A 24,129-nucleotide genomic window follows, 5' to 3' on the forward strand; every position below is an offset into this window, starting at 1 on the left:
ACCCGCCATAACTGTCCTTTCGGACCCTTTCCTTACCTGTACACAACTGCTTTCCTTCTACCGTCCTTCGGGGCCACAAAGGCATGATAAGCACGGTTAGGCTCTAGGCCTGAGATCCTTCCCTTCGCAAAAACGTCTCCTTACAACACGCGGAGATCTTAACACCGAGCAGCGGAAAGGCCCGCAGTTACACCGTGCTGGGGACACGCCGAGACCATTCCAGCTCACGGCCATTCAGCAACAGAAACGCGGAGCAGCAGCACGCAGCGTCCGCTATTCGCTTTCGGAACATCACTTAACAAATCAATAACCACCCAACCCCACAGAACCGGAGAGCATCTCTGCCCCGCGCTGCGGCAAAGAGCGCGGAACCTTCCAGAAGCGCCGATCCGCCTCGGCCCCGTCCCCTACCTGCTCCGTGGAGCCGCGGTCCGCCGCCCTCCCTCGCTCCGCCATCACGATCCGCCTCGTGCCCAACGGCCGCGCCGCGTGACGCCCACTTCCGTCGGGCGCCTCGAGAGCACGAGGCGGTGCGGAGCAGCAGCGCCCCCTGCAGGCAGCGCGGGGCAGCAGGCGGAGCCGCGGTACTTACCGGGATGGCGGCCGGTGTGACGGGCACAAAGAGGAGACGCCACAGCTCGTATCTTTACTGAATGAATTTATTGGTTTTTGAACTAAAGTTGCTCACAGTTATTTAACAAGGGATACATCAGATTTTGTTGTCCATTTTAAACCATTAAATAACGTCAGTTTGTGTCTGTCTATGTGTGTGTGCGCGCGTGTGTGTCTTCAAAGTACAAAATAGGAAGGGTAACAAGAGGTATTGCTTTCGTTTATTCTTATATCTTGTGTAAGTAATCCCCTTCCTGCTTGTACCGCGTGGGTTTTGCTGATATAGGTATTTTTTTAAATTATTATTATTATTTTGTATTGAAATCCCAGCCTTTCGTAGAGGTACAATGTAACAGAAGCATCAAAATCTATACACAAGGGAAGAGAAAAGAGGGAAAAGAAGGACGGGGGTGATGGGAGGGGAGCTCGGAGGAGAAGTAGAGAGAGGGCGGAGGCAGGAAAGACAACGAAAGCAAAAGAGACTAATTTACAGCAATGTCATGCAATTAAAACTGCCCCCCTCTCCTGCACCCTTGCCTCCCCCCCTCCCCAGCCATCACCCCCTGGTGTCTGACATGCACACAGCAATACGAGAGAAAAGGGTTGGGAGTAGGGAAAATAAATAAATAAATAGAACGGAAACGTAAAAGAAATCCCTCCCGTTTTGGGGGAATGGGGAAGCGGGGCCAAAGTCAAAGGTCTTTGCCCCAGTTGCGTCTTTAAAAATCCGTCTTTAATCTTCAAACCTATGTACAAGTAAAACCAGTCCGAGAAGGGCAAAAATGATTAAAAAAACCAACGACGACAACAACAACCAAAAAAAGAACTCATACAACATTATCATTTAAAAAAAATAAATAAATCATAATCTTGCGATACGACATACACCCATAGGAACCCAACGAGCAGCAATCGAAGGTCATAGAAGAGCTGAACACTAACGCTAAGCCTACATTCTTAAAATCTCAGTCAAGAAGAACTCCTCACTGCGTTTTGTCTTCCAGGCGTGAAACCACGTTTGTTTCTTGGTCTGTTTGTTTTAACCTTTGAACTTGGGCCAGAATAAGTTACACTTGGTCACCTTAACTCTCGAGGAGGAGGAAAAAAGGCGGCGATTCTTCTTTCTCAAAGTCACAAGATGAACACTTACGGGGTTGCTGTGTCTTTTTTCCCCCTCCTCCGCAAAAATAAATAAGGATCGATGTTGCCTCTACACAGTTATTAAACAGAAGATATATCTAACAGCTTATTTTTTTAATATATATATATGTATATATAAATAACCGAGACCTAAGAACTGAAACGCAAACAAAAAGTAGGGCCCCATCCACCCAACCCCACCCTCCTCCCCCCTTCAGAAAAACAAAACACAAAACAACAAACCAAAACAAACCAAAACAAAAACAAAAAAAAAAGAGAAACTAAAACTTTATAAAAATATCTTGCAGTAATTTTTAGAGTTTACAGTAGCTTCGTGATTAAGTCTCCCATCGCCCTGACTCCACCTTGCCTTGCTCAGATGAACCAAGTGCCAGTGATTTGCACACACACACACACAGGAAATAAAACCCAAGGTAAGTCTCTTGTCTTCCTCTTCATCTTCTTTTTTTCTTTTTCTTTTTTTTTTTTCTTTTTTTTCTTCTTTTTTCTTTTTTTTTTTTTTTTTAAGAAAAAAATCTTCACCCAAGCCAACAAATGAAGTCGGTAACTTAAAGAAATAATAATACTGATATCGATGCAGCACTAGCAACACAACAATTGCCTCTAAATGCAGGGTGCGGTGGAGGCTCCAGCTGGTGGAAGAAGGTCCCAGCGCGGTGGCACGGTGGCAGGGAGCTGACAGATGGGGAGGAAGGTGTCGAAGGAGGAACAGCAGCAGCAGCAGCAGCAGCAACCGTGCCTGGCGGCGGGAGAGACAGTCCTTGGCAGAGTCTTGTCCCCCTTCTTTGCTACCAGAAGTTGCCTTTTCCCTAAGTTTTCGTGTTTTGTTTGTATGTGTTTATTCGTTTAACCCCCCTCTCCCTCCTAAGTTTACTCCTTTCGCCTTCCAGCAGGTCAAAAAGCAAAATGAGACAGCATTAAAAACAAAACAGATCAAAACAAAACACAATTATTTTCTGTGTATATATATATATATATATACACACACATATATATGTATGCATGTGTATTTTGATCAAAACATACACACATATATATACATGTATATATATATATATATATTAAAAAAAAAGGGGGGGCAAAAGAAACAGAAAAGGTGGTGGGGAGAAAAAGAAGGCTAAGAAAATCCTGTGATGAAGCTCCCCAATTTTGTCTTGGTTCAAGGCTTAGTTTTGAGTTGCTCCTGGCTGGTTTCTGATGAGAACGCGCTCTGGATCCACACAACACTGCGCTCCCACTACCCCGTCTCCTTCCCCGCACCCTCCTGCTCCAGGCTGAGTTCACCTGCGCGGACAGAAGCTGCCAAGGGCAAAGATTTCACTCCAACAATTTGCAACCTCCTTTCAGCCCAGACTGCGCAATCCCATAACTGAGCAGATCTCTCTTGTGGAGCACCAAAAATGAAAAAGAGAGAGGAATAAAAAAAATAATAATAATAAAGAAAAAAGAAAAAAATAAAGAAAAAAAAAAGCAAGAAAAAATAAAAGAAAAAAAGCGTGCATTGGGGAGATGTCTGGGGAGAAGTGGGGGAGAAACCCACTTCCTGAAGGGAGAGGGGAGGCTGGGAACCTCAAACAGGACTGGTCCTTGGACAGTCTACATCGGTTGCCTTCCGTCAACAAGTGTCCGCAGAGCACAGAAGGTGAAGCCGTGGCTGACATGTTAACTTTTCGGGATAATTCCTGGTAGCAGAGCGGAAACAAGTGGTGTCGTCAGAAACACAGAGAGAGCATGAACAGAACAAGAAACAAACCAAAAGAAAACAAAAAGTAATAATAATAATAATAAAACCCAAAAAATCAGGAAGGAGGAAAAAAAAACCAACAACCAAAAACATTCAAAAAAAGGGAGGAAAAAAAAAAAAGCCATAAAAAAAAACCACAACCCAAGATCTGTCGAACTGGGTTTGTCATCTGTGCTACCTTTTCTTTTCTTTCTTTTCTTTTCTTTTCATTCTTTCGTTCGTTTGTTTTTGTGTTTGTTTCTGAGATATATATTATATATCATATATAAATATATATATGTATATATATACAGTCATTCCTTCATACAAAATTTGTCTATAGACAGTTTTGTACTGTTGTGGCAAGGTATATACATCCTTCTAGTTTAGAGGCTAGCTTGCTAAGGAATATTCTTTCATTCTTTCTTGCTTTATTTATTTTTTGTTTGTTTGTTTGTTTCTGATTTTGTTTCTAAGTTATTTAATTTTTTATGTGTTTATTTAAGGTTGGTCTTGTAGGCCGACTGATGAGACCATCTTTGCCTTGTCTTTGCCAGCAGGGTACTTATTGTCTCCTCTAGACCCATAGTCATTAGAACCGGAATCGCTCCGCTTGCTGTTTGCGCTATGCTTGGTTGGCGTGCCGGGGGGATGGCTCACCTGCCCGTTCTTCTCGTCTGAAAAAAGTTGTTTAATTACGTCAAAGAAGTTACTCAATGGGCTGCCTGGGTACACAAAACAGAGGAGACAAAAAAAGAAAGAAAGAAAGAAAGCAAGGAAGGAAGGAAGGAAGGAAGGAAAAAAAAAACAAAAAACAAAAAACGAGAGGGAAAGAAGAGAGAAAAAGAGGAGAGAGAGAGAACAAACAAACAAATGAACAATGGGGTTTTTAACGAGAAGAACATGATGAGGAGATCCAGAGCCACGTGCGTGGGGGTGTGTGGGGGATGAAGACAATGAGCAGGAAGAGGAAGAGTGTTTAGGATGGGACACCTACAGAAATAAAGAGACTGGGAGAATCAAGCACCTACGGGTAGGTCCTAGTTTTGTCCTGAGCGGGTGGGCACAGCTGTCTCACCTATCAAGAGGATGCAGCACCACATCACGGAAATACGTAGTTCGGTCTACGTAGTGCAGTCATTCGGCCATTCTGCACTGAAATATCAGTGAACGCAATGTGGGATACAGGCAAATGCCATCTTACTGTTGCTGTTACAAATGTCGTCATTGTTTTCTTGTTTTGGTTTGGTTTTTATGTAGTTGCCAACTGATGCTTAGCTTTGCAGGCCCCGGTAAGTTACACGGCTGCACTGGGCATTATGCTTTTCTGCTTGCACTTCGTTTCTGAGTATCTCCTTGCTCGCTTTTTAGACACTAAACCTCAAATGCTTAAGTGCTCCAAGGGAAAAAGTATTTGAAAAACAAGCGATGGCTGACATGACTACCTCCATCTGTATATGTGGTTTGTGGCTTGTGTTTGCAAGCTTCTAAGCATCTTCAGATCCTTCTTACAATGAGCACCTGGAAATGGAGATACTGAACACTTTGCAGAAGCAGGTTGTTGTGCATGTATTTCTGGCACCTGCCAGGGTCAAGTACTACTTTCTCATTGACCTGAATTTATTGTTTTGCTACAATACAGCCTCCAGAACACAGCCATTCATTTCAGTGGAGCTAGGAGCCACAGAAGGATGTAGGACTGCATGCTGGTAGAACAGGTATCTCTTTAAGCCAGCCAGAGGAGCAGGCCATAGAAATAACATGGGATGGCACTGCACATATGTTAGAATGTAATCTTTCATGCCACTTGAAAAAGCCTTTTTGCTCACCATTACACCTTCCGATTAAACCCAAGATTCACTTTACCAAAGTCATTTTCCAGTGGGGAGCAAGATGCATCACAGACACACCTCCAGGGGCTAAAAGGAACAGACGGACCCTGGACTGACTGTAATGAGTCTTCTTCTAAGTTCCTCTAAATGTGGGCATCTGCGAATTCTCAATTAACAAAGCACAAATATTATATAAAGAGCCTTCATGTGCTTGACTAACAGCCATGTGCCAGGTTTAATTATGCAGCTCCAAGACAGTTACATGCATTGCCTTAACTGGTCCTCAAAGGCCAGACAATCATCTTCTCATTTCTGACTGCCTTAAGTCCAATGCAATGAAAGACCCAGCTGTGTTTCAGCACGAGTATTATCAATCCAGGTATGGCCCACAGAGGTTGCATAGCACGGCAGCTTGGGCTGGACCTTCTAAGGGGGGTGGAATGTCCTTACAATGACCCTCTGACCTATCCACTAAAGATGAGACCTGTACAGCAGATTCCTTCTTCACACTCTACTTTCCCCTGCAGTGAGGTGTACACCTCTGTGCCTCTTCGTTCCTGTGGAAGGTCATACTTGAAGAAAACCTCATGGTGCTTTTCTCAGTATTGGGCCTGTTGGCTCCACTGTTATAATAAATTCAAATCAGCTTATTTATACCCCGTCTAAGTGATTTCATCCTCCAGCTCCCAGAAACAGGTTTCTTGTCTCTGCCGTGCAGTGATGCTGTATGCTGTGAAGAGTGGGACCTTTCATCCCTGAGATAGCAACATTCAGTCCAGAGCAAAGAGGCTTCTTCGTAGCAGAGATCCCCATTCACCCACAGTTAGTGGAAGCTGGAGGCTTAGTATTATTCTATTTCTTTTCACTTTTATTACACACATAAGCAAACTGGTTACCACAGTGGGCAAGTACTGTCTCTGTGTGGTGACTCATCTGAAGGACTTGTAGGACTTTCTTATTCTCTGATGGAAGATGCTAGATGGATATCAACTGTTGATATGCAAAGAAAATGAAAAGATAGCATCTGTGCCCTCCAAGACAATGTATTACTCTTCTTCTGCTGCCCCACGCTAGCCATGTAGTTGCTGCTTTCCTCTGTGTGGTAACAGGCATGGAGAAAAATCACATGGCTGGCATACAGAGAGATCGATCTCAGTCTTACTCATCTAATTCATTCCCTGCCTTCCCATACTTGCTGTTTTGTGTTTAACCTACTGCTGGCCCTGTTTCTGTCTATGTGTTCAATTATACCAGCGCCCCAAGCAAATGGTTGTTAGTTTCTGGAAGGGCATCGTTCAGCTAACAGATTCAGAGATGGGCCTAAACAAGTAGCTGGGAAAAACACGTAACTCAAATTCTGGTTAGTATGGGAAAACCTATCCAACCCTCAGCTATTTCTGGGTCAGAACTCCGTGAGCTGCACCTGCCTCCTTCCACATGTGCACAGACACTCTGGAATGGGAATATCTCTTCCACATCTATAAATTCTAATTCACCCTAAGCCACTCTGAAGGCACGCTGTGCTCATACTCATTTAATATCTGCTCAGACTCATTTCTCCTTCAAATGAATGCTCACTTTCAACAAAAAAATAAATAAAACACTCAGCCTTGACTGCGGGAATGTGGACAAATCTGGTCATTATGTGGCTTTGGACCCCTCATCCTCATAAGCAAATGGAGTCAGCAGAGAGAATGAAAAAGAGCACTGAAAAAAATGCTGGAGAGGGAAAGACTGCTAGGTTGGGAGAAAAGGGAAGGGAAGTATCTCTAGTTATTCAGCTGAGCAGTTTATTCAACAAGCTTAGAGGGAAAGAGGAGGGCAGAGAAAGCAGCGCTCTGCAGGAACTGGGGAAATTTTAGTTTTCACATAGACAGGAACAGCGGACAAAAGTACAACTTGCAAAAAGGGAGTAATAAAACAGTTTTTAGATTGTACATAAATATCTGGTGTTTGACAGGTTCTGACACAGGATTTTTATTCCTCCTATTAAAATATGGAGCCCCTGTTTCATCCACCCTTTCTCCTTCCCATGTCCTACTGGCTTTCAAGTACCTGGAGATTTACTGCAGCAAAGAGTATTTAACAATCTGCTTTTTCTTTGCCTGTATCACTACAGGATTTCTTACAATCAGCATTTTTCAGGTAAAATTTTAATGGGAGGTAGGAAATCCTTAGGGATATTGAATGAGAGCTCCTGAAAAATAAAGTAGGCCATTTCACTAACCCCTTCCTTTCTTTGCCTTTCATGGTGTCTGGACTTGTAATTAAAAACTTGGTATTAATCCTTTCATATCTTGCAGTTACAAAAGGACTGATCCTAAGCCAAGCACTACAGACAATCACATTGATGTTATCTACACAACAGCTTGTTAGCCCACGCTTGGGCTTGTCTAGATATTGGTCTTTGAGCAGACAAAGAGTCCTCACATTTCTCTCTGGGGATATGTAAACATAGGTCAGCTATGCTGGAAGCATGAAAATGGCGACTGTTGTTGCTCCTTTCAGTTTTCAGTTGCCTTTAGGCTGATACAGTAAAACAAGACTTGAAAATGCAGGTGATGATTGTTAGAATAGTTTTTTACCGGCAATCTTCCACTTCTGGCACTCAGTACAAAATATGTGATAGGCTCTTAGACCTGCAAGCCCATCTGGGGGCCTCAAAAAGACTTTCTCTCTTATTTAAAAAAGTGAGATGACTTCACATTTCCTCTGCACAGGGATGAAAGTTTGGCTCACCAGTTTTTCAGAACTTCCCTGGTATTTCATGCACCTGTACCTACGGTCTTTTTTCCCCTTGAGAGCAAACGTTCACCAGCATAGAGTAAAGAAGGTGTGAAAGGCAGCAAAGGTGAGAAACTGTGAGAAGGTTCAGAAGCAGGAAGGGAGGTTCAGAGCATTAGGTTTACTTCTGTTAGGAGGAGATGAATATGTGCATTTCTGAGTTAGTCCGAGGAGCCGGATGCTGCAAGATGGGGAGGGGAATGAGTTTGAAAACAAGCACTGAAGCTTATGAAAGGGTCATGTATTGAAGGGACACTAAAGAAACAGATTTATGGAGAAGGCACTAATTTGTGGCACCTGTGTGCAGCACCGTTATGGCCAAATTCCTCAAAATAAGTGATGCATTTTAACACAATGGACAGTAAGAGGAAGCAACAGGGCTGGGAACAGGCACTTAGTGGTAAAAGAAAGCTGGGCAGACACCTTGTATCAACCCTCAGAGTACTCTATCCCATTTGCTATTCTGTAGAGGTGTCACAGGGGGTAGGAGCAAACTTGAGCTGGCAAATCCAGGTTAAGAGAGGAAAGAGAAAAGGAGGTGTTGCACTCCAGATACCGGGAGTGGCACCAGAAGGGGATTCACCTGCTCTGACTTTGCCATGACCCTCAAAGTCCTTCACAGGAAATTAACAAGTACGGAACAAGCAGCTTCTGGACAGGCTTGGAAGCTCCTATCTCTAACCGAAGACTGCTCTTTTGTAACAATTTAAGATAGCCACATAAGGACTCAGTCCTGTTTTGATTCAAGCAAATGGCAGCGTTCCCACTGGCTTAGTGAATGCAAAATTTCTTGTCCTATGAAAACATCTCCCATAGTGACATTTATTGCACTAATCTTTTTGGTGCTGACCACCAAGTTGAATAAAGCAAATATGACACCTACAGGATTATTCTGTGCCTTTTCTTTCTTGGTGGCCCAATAAATTATTTAATTCCTGCATTTTTAACTAAGGCTTTGGGAGAAAAGTGAATGGAAAAACGCTGGTCTTCACTGGAAAGAGAGAGACATTTTGTCAACCTGATTTCCCACACTCCTTCTCTCATAGCTTTCACATACTTTCTGCTTGCCTTCTGCCTGCCTCTGCTACTTGCAACACAAATTCTTTTCCCTTTGTTCACTGGAGGGGTTGATGTTGCTGCTGTTGTTTGTTTTTCTTTTGTTTTTCTTCTTTCTCATCCCTAGTTTGCTCTTTATCTCAACAGCAGCCATGTTTTCAGTGAACCATAGCAAAAAATCTAACTCCACACAATGCATCAAAACACTTTTTTGATGACTGATAATCCACTCCCTTTCAAATCCATTCTGCCACACTGACAGAGTTCTATCCTCCTTTTGTTAAGACTAAGCATGTTTGTTTGTTTTCTGTTGGCAGAGTCCCTTTGCCTCCAGTAACAGAAGATGTAACATACAGAACCCACTCTTAGACTATATGCACTGCAAGGGATGACGGAGAGGTAAAAGTGGCCTGTTTCTCTGTTCCTACAAGATTATGTAGGGTTTTTTTTCTCCAGACCAAGGAGCCTAAGCATTCTACAAATGCAAATCAGAAAGAGGCCTTAGGAGCTCATTTATTGCCAAAGACTATACAGAGTCTTTGCTCAACCCACTTAACATAAGTTGGATATATAAGATTTCCCTCTGCAATGGAGAAGGGTGACTGAAAGGCTGTTGCAATGTCGTGCTGGAAGCCTTTGCACAGAACTTCTTCCCAGACTACGAACCCACTGTATATCACCTGACATGAGCAAAAGGAACTGCTGAAATCCCAGGACTGGTGCTTCTCAAAAAAACAGGAAGTCTGAAAAACTTTTCAGGTAAAAAGTATGTGGGTTTATATTTGATAGATTTCTAAACTGTCAGGATTAGATTGACCAGATTCTCCCAGTACTTTTTCCCCACAAAGTTATATAATAAGATGGTTGATTTGGTTTTATTTTGGTCTAGGACTAGAAAATGGGGACAGACTGAGTCCACAGAACAACTCGAGTTTCTTAGCAGGACAGATGAATTGTAACTGGGAAAGACAACTTCCAAAGGAAACAACTTCTTTTCCAGAGTCTGTGGACTCTGGCAGTGAAAGAGCCAGCTGAAAACAGTGTTTGCAGAAACAGAATGCTGCTGGGAATTACCCCGGTTATCAGACACTGTTAGCACAGGTGTCCATGCTATTGACAGGAGGTGAGAACTTTCAGCTGCTACACATCTGAGCAGATTTGAACAACCAATCTGACATGTAAACGCTCTATAAGCTACCCTTGTTCTTACCCTCCTAAAATATGCCTTCTCCTATGCAGAAGGGATTCTGCTCTGTCTTGTGTGCTTTCTCTCTCTCATACACACACAGAGAAACTAAAACTCAAGTCAGCCTTTCCCATTACAGGCAGTATAACTGAGACAAGTAGTTCTTAGGTGATGAGTTAGAGAATGGTGAATGCAGCCATCAAAAACCCAAATATATGAGGTGAACTGCCTAGCTGCTACCTTCTGCAAAGCTATAATACAAGTAATTAATCAGAAAACACATCTCCATTACAGATGACAAACTCTAACCACTTCAGTGCCACCACATAATGCTCAAAAAAGGAGACGTGATGATGGAGAGGAGGGAATTGTGTGTTAATTTGGACAGCTGGTGGCACTGAAAGAGCAGGAAAGGATAGAGCTGGGATGAAGAGATGCCAGATTTTGTTGTGGAATCACGCTGTTCTGGTAAATTGGCTGGTAAAGGACTCAGCCCAAGAATGCTTTGTATCTGTCTGTCCTTTTACGAAGATCTGCCTGCACAAGTGTTTGATGAGAGGGGAAGCTGATGATCTACACTCATAAAGCTGCAACAGATGATATTATTGCTGCTACCCATTCTCTCCCATTCTCTTAAGGACTTCAGCTGCTTCATTCAATTTCTTTTTTTTTTTTTTTTGTCTATAAAAATGTCAAAAATATATTGGCACTTAATAATACAATTCTTCCCTTTCCTGACAGATGGGTGTTCATGTGTGACCTTATCGGCCTTAGGTTCTCAGACCTATTCCTAAGAAATAAACTGTGCATGCTGGAGAAAAGTGAATTCCCCATTTCCTTTGAATCAATCCCTTCAAAATAGGATTCAACTTTCAAGTGAGGCCATCTCAATTCAGCTCAGCACAGCAAGCAAATATTCAAGTGGAATATCCTAAAGTGCCGCTTACTATAAATAAAGTATTGTTATGTTAACTAAGAGAGAAGTGTGTTTTCTGTATTAGATATTAACAAAAAAAAAGAGAAGATTTTGTATTAGGCAGTAAAAGTCTGGCCATAGGTGTCAAAACAGAATCCGATACTGAACAAACATCTTAATACATCTGGAGTCATCTTTAGTGCCAAGTTGCCATTTTTATTGCTACTTTCTTCTATAGTGCAAAAATATGAGTTATGAATTAGAAAACAAGCTCCTCCTGAAAGCAGCACTAGAAAGAAGAAAGATACAAATCTTGTGTGGTATTTGTGTGGACACCACATAACTGGAAAACCTGGCTTGAACTATTAGGAAAATCTGACTTACGTAAGTTACCAAGATTCACACATTATGATAGAATATGTGATCTTTCAGGTGGGTTTCCTCCCTAGATCTCTCATTTGGGTCCCAACTTATATCCATGTTCATCAAGAACCAGTTACACTCAGAAAGATGAGCAGTGAGCACATTGATCAGAAATGCTAATAAAGAGAACATTGCTCTGACAACCTCATAGTATAACAATGGTGAAGAGAATCCTTCAGCTGGGAGGGCAGCATATATTTGGTTTTTAGTTGTTTTTGTTTGTTTGTTTTTCTGCAGGTCTTAGTGTTTCTACCATCAGTTATGACTTCATGAATGCAAATCACCAACCTTCTCTTCCATCAAAGCTCAAATGGCTACCCTAAAAGAAACAGTTATTTCAAACAATGCCAATATAGATCACTTCTGAGAGCTTCAAATTCAGATTTCTGCAGCTGTAAGTAGCACCAAGAGTCTCTAAGCTACCACTAAGTTGCATACTGCAATCCCAATGTGATGTAATCAATTTTAAACTACAAAACCTCTCCTAATTCCTCAAGTTTCTTGGAATGCTACTGAGATGGGCTCGCATCCGTATGAATGAGACTGAATTTGCAAGAAGGTATGAAGAGAAGCCTTTACTGTAGTGCAATTGTTCTGTGTGCAGAGAGGATAACTGGTGACGATGGGCAGTGTAAAGTGTCCCAGAATAAGAAGCTATGTAAAAAATCTAAATGAATTCTAAACATAAGAAGCAAGAGATTACAGTGAGATTCACTGGAAAGATATGAAAGGCAAGTGGATCTGCTGTGCTTCCACTTTGATTGGATCGTTTTGGTGACAGTCACCGGTTCACACGAGGATCCATAAAGCTTCTTGCTTAGCTGGTGCCAGGAATTCAGTTTTCAAACTGTAAGCAGCAACAAAGGATGTATAAAAATAAACATACCTACTGACTATTCTTTTGTCACAGAGTTATGGTCTAAGATTTACCAAGAAAGTAAGCTTGTGCAATGCCAAGCACAGCAGCAAGATTTGACTGGTGCTGTGCTAATTACACAGTAATAATCTCCCATTTTCTTGAAGTGCTAGTGACGTAAGTGGAAACTTCCTGAGATTCATGAGGGACGGAAAGCAACGAGAGAAAACTGCTTTATTTGGAAATAAAAATCAGCCCCAGACAGCTACAGTATAGAGAATAGGGAGTTTACAGGCTCTCTGGTAGTGTTTCTCAGAAGGTTATGTGAAGAATGAGACAAGTCTTTTCTGAGCTTTCTGCCAGCAGCCAGCACCTTGGTGAAACATGCTTCCTAAGGACTCTAAAAAATTAAAGATTGTTGGGAAAAGGAGTTATCAAAGGCTATGAAACAGCTTTACTACTGATTCAACCACCCAAATAAACTCTTAGCTCACTTATTAAAGGCCTTAAAGACATCTAAGCTCATAAAGACAGCCTCCCTTTTAAATGAGGACTAGTGAAATGGCACTGTGGGCTTCTGTGTGGTATATATCAATGGCTCCAGATCCAACACACTCAAACTACAAAGACTGAAAGATCCTTCCAGATCTGTCCAGATCTGAACCCTAACCCTAACTCTAAACCTAATGGGTACAGGGTGACAAGGCTTTTGACAGCTTTGCTGTCTGAGTACCTGTTAGAACCTCAGCGTTAACCATACAATCCATTCTTCAATGAGATAGACATAAATACCAGATTAGATGATAGTAAAGAGGTTCCTCGATCCTGTCTCAGAAGAATCTAAATCTAGCTCACCTTTTTACAGCTGTGTTGAATTTATAAGACTTAATGGCAGCACATAATGTAGTAAAGCTTATTTGTCACTAAACTGATTTGGCTCTGAATACACAAGGGAAAGATCAGCTAAGCTGGAAGGTATTACTTCTACAAGGTTTTCAGGCTACAGATGCATTTTAAATGTAGAGGGCTACTACAAGGCAAAGTTATTCTTATACACAGACATTAAAGACTTCACAAAAATCAATTAAGTCTTCCTGACAATAGAAATGTCTCTTTTCCTGCTGAAATGGGTGGAAACAAAATAAAATCTTGCATCCCTGAGTGCATTTCAATTTGATCACGAGACAAACAATTTTTTTCTCTTGTATAACTTTAAGAGTTGGCAGTAGTTTTCCAGCGTGCACAGATAGAACTGACACAGTGGTAGCATTTGGACATTGGCAGCTTCTATGACAAACCTCTGCTGTCAAGAACTGTTTCTCAATGCTAATGGCTAAATGCAAAATCACATCTCAGACTGATGGTGACTGCTAGCAGAAGACAAGTTAATATTTAAAGGGATAAATTTGCCTTGCTGTTAATTACAATGGTTTATATCTTTCACATAGCTAACTCTGGCATAAAACCTGATTTGCCCTTCCTGCTCCAGTGTTAACTCTTGCAAAAATGCCCTTTTATGCTCATTCTCAAAATGTGGAACAACGGTAAGATCACAGAAATGCTCAGCATAGTTTTTCTTACTCTATTGGCTGTCTCTATATGAACACTGTTCCAGCTCCACAGGACTACGCCTGTCCTCAAAGTCACAGAGGACAGTTTGCCAATACTAGGCTAAATCCTGCGTCATTACCCTTTTCTCCCCTGACTAAATGTTGGATGAGCTCTCCTGTGCATGAAACAGTTCTTCACACATATAGGAGGGTGGAATTCAGCACAGTGAATGTCATTACTACTTCTACTTTTTATGAACACACCAAAAGGAATTTGATTCAAAGGAAGCAACTCCAATACCTCAACAACCCTTCCTTTCTCTTCTCTAGATCTACCTACATGCTCTGTTCAGGCTTCAGCTGCCACAAAACAGTTTCCCTTCTGGCCATCACCTTGTTGTCTTTGTCCCTTGCTGGATGGATGCTGACACTGTGACTGCTGAAAGACCTGAGTTGGTAATGAACAGTAATGCTCTATCTAGAGAGTGCAGAGGACTGGCTGGTTACCTGTGTAGCTTGATTAACCTGCAAGTAATCAGCAGAATCAGCATTTAATTATTTTCATATGATGTGGATGTCAGATCCAGGCAAGAAAGAAAGGCATGAGGAAGAAGAGAGATCCGCTGTCTGTTGCCTTCAAGACAAAGCTGGAAGTCTGCCTACAAGTTAAATGAGTCTTCACGAAGAGATCAGAAACAGAGTAAACCAGAAAACTCAAATAAGAAATCATATGAGCTCTCCTCAGAGAAAAAGAAAAAAATAATAAAAACAACAACAAAAAACCATCAAAGCTGGCATCAAAGAAATCATCTGGAATACAGAACAATTTCTGCTCTCAGTGTCACACATGCATAAACCTAACGTTATCTCCACTGTGACAACCTGACCGTGGAACAACTCCAGAAGAACTTCCCTCAGTTTACAAAGAGATGACGCAGGAGTCACAGGTCCAGCTGGAGAGCAGTACCAGCTCAGTGACTGCTTCCTCAACAGCTTGTGTTCCTTTCACAGAGATGACTGAAATCAACCTAGTTACCAGAATGGAAATCTTACGAGAACAGATTTCTCTTGTACAGAACCTTTCCCTGCAAGATGTAAGAGGAAAAAAATAAAAGCACACCCAATCTTATAGCTTTGGGTATTTCCACCACTGCAATTTGGAGGAGCCAGTAGGACCACAGGTAAAGACAGAAAGAATATAGTCCATGTGTGTATAGAGAAGACGGAAGGTAAGGGATAAGTTAACCAAAATTCCCCCCAAGCAAGTTGAGATGCAAGTTTTGCAAAAAACTCCTCTTCTTTTTTTTCTTTCTTTTTTTTTTTTTTTCCTAACAAAATTCTGAATCCCCAAAAGGTTCGCTGTCCTCCTGCGAGAAACACAACGCAGTTTCTACAAGACCACACTGGAACTCTGGCTAAATGTCTGATTGATAATATGCAGTGCATTTTATGGAAGATTTAAAAGGGTCTTACACTAACAATACATGGCGAAGAAGGGTGTGGATGCAAAAAAGAATCAATTAACAGAGCAATTCTGTCTCAATAAATTGAAGGAAACCAAGGGAGACAGCAGCTAGCAGGGCAGCATTCAGCTTCAGTGCTGAAAAGGGACTGAAGAATTATGAATCAAAGGCAGCAACAACATTAACAATGACCAAAAGAAAAAAAAAAGAAAAGAAAATCACTGGTTTGGGTGACAGTGAGGGAGGGAATCTGAAGTGCAACATCACACACTTGTGCTATGAAGGGGAAAGCCGTGGTAGAGCCTGTGCATCTTGTGCATGGATGGGGAGGAACAGAGTAAGGGGTATATGCTTGTGTCCGCTGGGTTAAGAGAAGGACATTGTGGGCTGTTATGTGTTGGGTAGTCTTGAAAAGAGCGTGGGAGAGCAGGGATAAGGAAGGGGAAGAGGTGGAAGGGACAGGGCGGTGCATTATTATGTTGCTCAGCAGGGGCTGGGGAAGGAGAAAAGGCAGAAGGGAAGGAAGTTCTTACCACATTTGGAAAGTCTGCCAGTCATCAACTCCATACAGTTAGTGGTGTCTAGATCATAGAATGGAAAGAGGAGGGAGGGAGGGAAAAACATAAAAAAAAGGTTTCCATACCTCTGTGCATAAAGTAGTAACTTAGCACATTATTACCTGAAGCAGGAAACATACACACATCTTGGACTTTACACAACCCAGGCCAAATTCTGCCACCCACTTTATGCCAGCACATACCTGGCCATAGGACTGGGAGAGGAGCTTGCCTCAGTCCTGCTGCTTCCATCTACCTCTTTATCATAGCTATGAGTATTTAGGAGATGTCACAAGCATTCTGCCATTACACTAACAGACTGAAAAACTAGAAATACGTTCTTTACCCTGGACAGTTTTGCAGATTATTCTGCAGCACATGGGCAATGTCCAGCGAACTGATCTATGTACATCAAAAGTTGGAGGGAGGGAGAAAGTGCAGCTCTGTACTACTGGACATGAACAGGTGGCTACTTACATAACACAACTCAACATGTTTTAGACCCCAATGCCCAAGTCCTCAACACAAGTTTGCCTCTATCATTCACATGTAGTCCCTTACTCTTCTTGCTTTCAATGGCACCATTCATAGGCAACAGAACTACTTCTGGAAAGGGTAATGGAATCTGTCTCTAAGACATTATTGTCCACTTTGTGCACAGCTCCCATTATCAGAGCTGATGAGTGCTTTTAACTCAGGTGCAATAAGCAGAAGGAGCTCTACATGTGAGCTTTAATGCAGAGAGAACTAGTCCTGCTTCCTGGCCACTTTCCTGCACAACATGCAGGCAAGCAAGATCTGCCACTGTCAGCCAGGGTGCCCTGGCAGTGGTACCACATCTCTGTTTCTGAGTGCTGGGCACTTGCTGAGGAGCCAGCAGGTACCAGTTACTGCACTCAGTTCAGTTTTGGGTCTCCTCCTGCCTGACCTCTAAATAAGCATACAGGTACTAGAAAAAATAGGTTTCTCGGAAACACACATGTCCCAAATCCCTGTTTGCCAGGCAGATCTAACTATCTCTATCTGCTACACAGTTTGCATGAGAGAAGGCAGGTCCACTTCCAGCATTCATTTCCACAGGAAAGTAATTTGAAAAGGGGAGGAAGGAGTGCTGGATATGCCTAGGTATGCTGAATCCATGCAAGAAGAGCATGGATGTGTTTTCTGATGGAGCCAGGCCTGTGCTCATATTACCACTTGGGAATGCAAGGAGGAGAGAGCACAGGTGCCTGTTCACAGTGATGCACTAAAAGCATCCAAGGAGACATTACATCCCCAAGGCTGAAGGCAGGCTGACAGAGCTGAATGGGAGATGAAACCCACAGAAGGGCTCCCAGAAAGGCACGTGACTGAAAGAGACAAAGGAAAACAGAGGGAGGTGAAAGAGAAGAGATGTCTCAGGATTTATGTGTTAGATAGGCAAGGAGTTCACCTGTCACCGGATGTTCTGACTGAGTAGAAAGGAAATTAAGCTCCTAAAAAGCACTCCTCCCTGAAGATGCTGAACATGTTTAAGAAGTGTCTACAGCTGCTGATTGAGTCAATGACAAGGAGTCACAATCACAGGCTTGCATTGGTTTTTTTTCTTTAGTAACTTGGAGAAGTCAGCCATCTAACGCCTAAACTGCTTCCTGTCCAACTCTGGGTCAACTACACCCAGCTGCAATAAATACAGATCTATAATGGCAGAGCTCAGAGCAGTCTCCCAGCCATCAGCAAAACGCATGCACAACAAATGCTTTGAAAGAGCACAGAAAAACACATTAAGAGCAAGGAAAGTCTCAAGTCTGACTGAAAGATTGTTTCTCACACCCATTATTTGGAATTTTTCCCTGTAGTGTCTCCAGAATGACCACACAGTAAACTAACAGAATAGAAGTAAGAAAGGTAATATTTAGAAAATGTCAGCACAGGTAAAAATTGTGGCCAGTTTACGAAGATATTCCTAAATTTGGTCTATCTTTTTATTTGTGAATTTTTAACTTAATCATCCTTCCCAATGCTTCAGAATCGTCCTTCTTCATTCTAAGTCAGCGCAGCCCTTTCCAGCGTTTCACCATAAAGCCAGTTGTGAAACAGGTCTACATACATCAGTTGTGTGATTAGAATACAAACTGACAGATCTACAACAGAAAAGAAGGACTGTAAAACAGGCTTTTTGGTAACGTGATGCCTTGGGGTCTGTACCCCATTTTGTTACTAAAATATTAATTTTGCAGGTTGTAGAATTGTTTTTGAAGGACAGGAAAAACACCCCTAACAATTCTTTTGAAATATGAGACCAAGGCAAATATCGAAGGACAACTAACAAGATGCTCTATTTTTCTTCTTTAGAATGTTAATGCTCAACTAGAATTCGTGCTCTCAATATTGGCATGGCCACTCTGAGAGAATGCACAGTGATTCGTTTCTGTTTGTAACATCCTCCCAATACACGATCAGCTGTTTTCTCCCCATCCCTAAAGAAGAGCAAACACGAGCACGCCAGAAACAGCAGCTAATACCACATCTCCTGAGAGACTAACAGAGTTAATATGCCTTTAGCTTACTTCTTATAATACCCACTTTAATACTTCTTTTACTTCCATCATCTTATAACATCTGCTTTAACAAATATTCCGTACGACAAAATATTTCCTAATTTTAAAGCAGAATTTTCATCCTTATTAGAAAGCCTTAGATTCTTGGCAGCAGGCTTCTGCTTATGGGTAACAACCCAGTATCTGTGGGATCAAGGTGTTACGTGAGGTGAATAATGTCAAGGTCCAAAGGCATTTATCTCCCTGAGATGCACTGGTGGGTCATTTTTAATGTATGTTGCTTAATTTCTTAATTAAAGCAGAATGGCAGTGCCAGAACTCAATCCTTCTGATGATAAGGTGATCCCTTGTTTCATAGCAATTGCTGGCAGTCACTCGTGCTTCAGCTTTTACCGAGACTCTTCCATAAATGACATTCAGTTTAGTTCATTAACAGATGACAAATGATTTGGTTAAAATAAGACCTTCCTTATTGGAACATGAAAAGGTCAAAGAAGCTCTGAATCCATTAAAAATCCCTGGTGTTCTGACAGATTTCTTTCCTGATTTTCTTTTTTTCTTTTCCCCTTGTAATTTCTATCCTTCACAGATTTCACAGTCAAACAGCCTGGTTTGTGATGCTTCTGATATCTCTGGGACGGTGACTTGACCAGCTCAGGAAATCTCACACAAACAACTGCTCTCCTGAGATTGCAGTGGCAGGGCTATGTCCCAGCAAATCACTGAGCATGTCCTGTCAGATGCTCACAGTCCCCACTAATCTTTTCCATTAAAGGCAATGATGCTGAGTGAGTCATCAGTTCCTCTGGTCCAAGGCAGTTACCATCTAGGTTGGAATTTCCCACTGTTTGGGTGCCTACTTGAAATAAACACAGTTCTCCTATCACAACTCTGGAGTGCTTGGATTTCTTTTTCCATGCTTTATTAGAAGACTACTCAGTTAATTGTAGTGAGGCCTGTCAAATAATAACAACGAAGTTGTTTAGCAAAACCAGTGCTCTACCAAACCAAGCAGGCATTACGTAGTGCCTTTTATAGGTGGGAATTATGACAGCAAGTCACAGTGCTGCCCCAGACACTATGAGAGTGGTTAAGACGTGAAGGAATGCAGAAAACAAGATTAAGCTGGGACCTGGATGAGCCCCAAATAAAACTGAATGGCGGTCCGCGTTCCAAACTGGCATTTATATATTCCCTTTTTTTTCTGTCTTGATGATAATAAAATCCTTTGCACACTTGAAAACCATTTCTTATTAATTATTTTGGTAGCTATTTGGCAGCCCGCAGCACTCATGGGCCATAAAGATGAACACACAGAAAGCACAAATCTCCAGGAAAGCTTCTTAGTCACCTGAACATCTGCTTTTTTTCCTCCTTGAGACATACACTAGAACAGTAAGAGAGCTCAGGTGCATACAGAGAAGATATATGCCATCAGAGAGAATTTTCACTGCCTTATTTTGAGGCTGGATGTGGTCTCTAAACAATTGTTTATGTTGATGAAAGGCATTTCTAGCAGTAATACCAAGAAGCTCTGATTGAAATGCTGATGGTTAAAATGTGATACGAAGCCAAGAAATATAATAAAGCAGAAAACCTACTACAAAGAAGTTAAAAAAGGCTACTGCAGCATTGCTGATTGCCTAAAATATGGGAAAATGAGTTATAAGTTGGGATAAGCAGCACCCCACACGTAAAAGCAAAGCCTAAAAAGGCAAGAAAATATTAAGAAAATAAAAATTGATAACCTGTGAATGAACACGGATGGCTTCTGCGTGTCCCCATTCACCAGCTGTTTCTATTACTTTTGTGCAAAGGCATTGTGGAGGCAAACAAATTATGATCTAATGGAAAGTGTACTGGGCTGAAACAAAGGCAAAAACCTTTTTTCCTTCCAAAGAGATCGCTTTATTCCACCAAATGGCAGTCCTGCCTGGGGATTACCTAAGAGCAGATTCAGAGTATGGGGCTCATGGATGGAGTGTCTGTCTACTTGTTTCATGCCAGTCATAAGTCCGTAGGCCCTTTCAGCACTTATGCCGCAAAAGATTTCATGTCCTGAAGCATCAAGGTAGAAGGCTGACGTGTTGTACTAAATTTGGCCACTGGACAGTGGCTTTAAAAAGCAATAGATTAACATGTGGAATGGATTGCATTTATTTACACGTTAATTCCAGCAAGGGAGGAAAGCTGTTTTCCTGCTTCAGAATATATCAGAAGAAGTAAGCACAGTCAGTTTTAGGAAGGGAAAATGGAAGTGAATGCAGGGATATCCATGGGGAAGGGAGATTACAGGGTGCTCAAGCATGACATAGAAACACATCTGCCTAAATCAGGTACGTATGTGTACACACTCACATACACACACAGAGATGTATGGGTAACATGACATCTACAAACACTGTTGTGAGCTGGAGGAAATGAGAAAGAAGGAAGTGTGTTCTGAAACCCAGGCAAGCCGGCTTAGTGGGCTGGCATGCTGCATAACAGATCAAAGAGGAGCAGGGGAGAGAATGGCTGTCTGTGCCATATGCTTACTGGGCCTTGCTGTTCTATTTTTTACCCTGCTTTCACTTGTCTTGTCCTTTTGCAGGTCTCACCTTGCATGCACGCTTTCACAGGTAGCTTTCACCTTCCTGCCTGTAAACACACCTGAACCAAAAGGCAGGGGAGACAGCTGCACAGAAGATACATCTATGCACAGTGAACTATGAAAATCTCCAGTGCACTGGGAGGGAAGCAAATGAGTCAGCATAGCTGGTCAGAGCCAGCAATGTCCTCAAAGCCATGGAGGAGGAGAGTCAAAGCAAACCATGAGCTTGCTCTGTTCCAGCAGGGGACTCCCTACAGGGCATCCTAAAAACATGAACCTGAATAGGAGTCCAGCCACCTTAATTCCTATGAGATGTTCAGGGCTGGGAATGTTGGAGAAGAAGAGAAATGGGGAAGAATTTGTCTTGTTTCTACATGAGTAAGAAATGCTGAGCAGTAACTTGGCAATTTCTAGGAAGCCCTGCAGAGATTTATTGAACCACAGCCACCCAGCTTGTGGTTGTTCACCCAAGGCACTGAACACAACCTCTTTGCAGTTCCTTTATCCATTTATTTTCTCTTTCACTTTGGGTGAGAATGTGAATTGTGGGAACCCCCTACTCTGAAGCACAGGTTGTCTTTTCCACAGTAATAATCTCACTTCCTTTCTCTTTTTTTCTTGGATTCTTCTCCAAACTAAATTTTTCAAGTTAAATTATTTCTCTCATCTTCAAGAGAAATGCATCTTGCTGATCAGGATGGATGATAGATACAGGACAGTCTGGCACCATATCTCTTGTGAGCTGTCTTGTCTAGATAACTACCTGGATGACAGAGTTCTTGTTCTTAACACTCCATGTGGAGTTGCACTTTCCCTGTCTTTATAAAGATCAGGCTGCATTTTCCCTGTGAGAATGAATTACTCTAATGTAGCTTTAGGCAATGGAAAGAGGCTCTGTGTCTATAATACAATTTCTCTATTCTAGAATCAGAGCAAAACTGTAAGTCAGATGCATTTCTCACAGCACAGTTTGCCCTAAATGTCTCCCTGAGCCTCAGTCAGATGAATGGTTTTTATTTGTGCTCTAATATGACTTTCTTATAGAAATACACTGCTTCATGTATAAGTGTACAACAGAGTCCGAGCTTTTCTGTATGGCCTCAGTAGCTTGCACATGCTAGGGTAAGAAGTTAAGAGAGATCACATCATTTACTTTTTGTAACAGTTTTTCCCTCATAGAGGGTAAGGGCACGCTTCTTTCTCAAAGAGGCAAGGAATGGTTGAACACTGTTCATACACCAGTGGTAATGTGAAACAGACTCAGAGAATACCCTTTTTTTCTCAGCTAATTGCCCTTATTCTCACTGGGACCCAGCATTACCCAAGAGGAAAAGCTGGTAGAAAACTCTGTCTACTTCCTTGAATTTTATTTTATTTCAAAAAATCACATAGCAAAAAATGGAGTCAGCCTTAGTTCTAACATCCTCACCTTTTCTGTTTCCTAACAGAATAACCCATGTGCTGGGCACCCTTGCAATCCAACACGCAGAAGGTCAGTCAGTGCTGGAAGGCAAAACTAAAGTGGAAAATAATCTTTCCTGAGCTGAGCATACTCTTCTGTCACACAGTGAGCTCACACTCTTCTAGACAGAGTTATTTTCTCTTTAGCTGTTAAAGCCACACTATTAGACCAGAAGGATGTAACCCATATGTGCAATGAACCAAGGAGATCTAACACTTAACTATATGATCCTATGCTGATTTCATTCTGCAGTGTTGTCTTGGATGGTTCACACAAAGGTAAAGCACATAACTTGGCTCTTACATATCTCTACATACTAATATTTCCCACATAATGGGAAAACTCTTCCCACTCCCCATTTTTTCTTCCTGCAGCCCCCACTCTTTCCTTTGCTCCCATTTGTTTCTTGTATCTTTGTGGTCTTTCTGTTTCTCCCCACTTTTCCTTTGCTGAAGCATTTCCAATATCTGACCTTCCTTAGGCTTTCAATTTTCACCTTCTTCCTTTGTTCAGTCTTCTTAAAGGACAGAAGAGCTAACACCCATTTTTTTTCTAGTGCCACCACTGGTTGTCAGAGTGAACATTTGCTACATAACGATGGGATGAGGCCAGTTACTGTATTATCAACTCAGGCTGCCTGCAGATTCAGATTGATGTCACTGCATAGGGCCACACTTGTAAGCCTTTCTTTACCACCATGACAAATTGGAACTTATTTTTAAAATCAATAAAACATAGCTTCTGCAGAACCTTAGTATATGACTTGTGCTACCACAGTACTGGGCCAGGAATATGACCGCACTACTGGAAACTATTAGCCACCTTCCAACCATCTGAAAATGCTGTGGTTAATGGCTACTTAAAAGCAGCTCTTAACTTTCTTCTGCGACCTTCTGAAGCTGGAGGTTTCTAATACATGCCTGGAGAGTTTGAAAACTGGGTATCTTCCAGAATGTGTCCCTGTCCTGTGAGCTTATGGAACATGAGAGTATCTGGAATATCAACTGATAATGCAGCCTTTGATGGAGAAGTGGGCAAATGGCTCTTTGGGCGGGAGGAGGGCAAAAGCTGTTCAACTGCGGAATGCACTGGGAGCGTTGGAGTGGGAATGAGAGGGAGGAGGAGGGTGGGTGCAGGAAGTTACTGCTCTGTCTGAATGGAGCTAGGTTCTTGCTGTAATCAGAGGGATGGCCTCCCTCAGCCTCCTTATACTGAGAGGCACTTTGTCTTTCTGTCCTTTTTGAAGCAAGGTGCTCAACAGTAGAAACTACTTACCTGATAATTGCTGCACTGAAGGCTGGTCATGTGTGCTTAACAACTGTGCCTGAATGGTTTCTACTACCCTCTTAAAACGACGGCTTGGACCTGTGAGGAGAGGAGAGGCACAAATGGCTGTGAGATGAGTGTGAACTGAA

General features: G+C 42.1%; 1 protein-coding gene across 16 annotated transcripts in view; it reads right to left on the reverse strand.

Moving 5' to 3' along the window:
• Nucleotides 1–3,295: 3,295 nt before the first annotated feature.
• The window catches only part of BRSK2 (BR serine/threonine kinase 2), a 291,630-nt gene continuing 270,796 nt past the window's right edge, over nucleotides 3,296–24,129 (reverse strand). For 5 of the 16 annotated variants that reach the window (XM_072339325.1, XM_072339330.1, XM_072339326.1 and 2 more), the window contains 3 exons: nucleotides 23,990–24,079; nucleotides 16,096–16,143; nucleotides 3,869–4,221 (listed from right to left, as the gene is read on the reverse strand). In XM_072339325.1, the coding sequence (XP_072195426.1) occupies nucleotides 3,998–4,221; nucleotides 16,096–16,143; nucleotides 23,990–24,079 (362 nt within the window). In that variant the 3' untranslated portion in view covers nucleotides 3,869–3,997. Of the gene's footprint in view, nucleotides 3,456–3,757; nucleotides 4,222–16,095; nucleotides 16,144–23,989; nucleotides 24,080–24,129 lie in introns of those variants that run through there. The other 11 variants (XM_072339334.1, XM_072339324.1, XM_072339329.1 and 8 more) reach the window with 6 other exon arrangements.

The sequence above is a fragment of the Excalfactoria chinensis genome, chromosome 5 (genome assembly GCF_039878825.1).
Source record: "Excalfactoria chinensis isolate bCotChi1 chromosome 5, bCotChi1.hap2, whole genome shotgun sequence".
Classification (NCBI taxonomy): Eukaryota; Metazoa; Chordata; class Aves; order Galliformes; family Phasianidae; genus Excalfactoria; species Excalfactoria chinensis.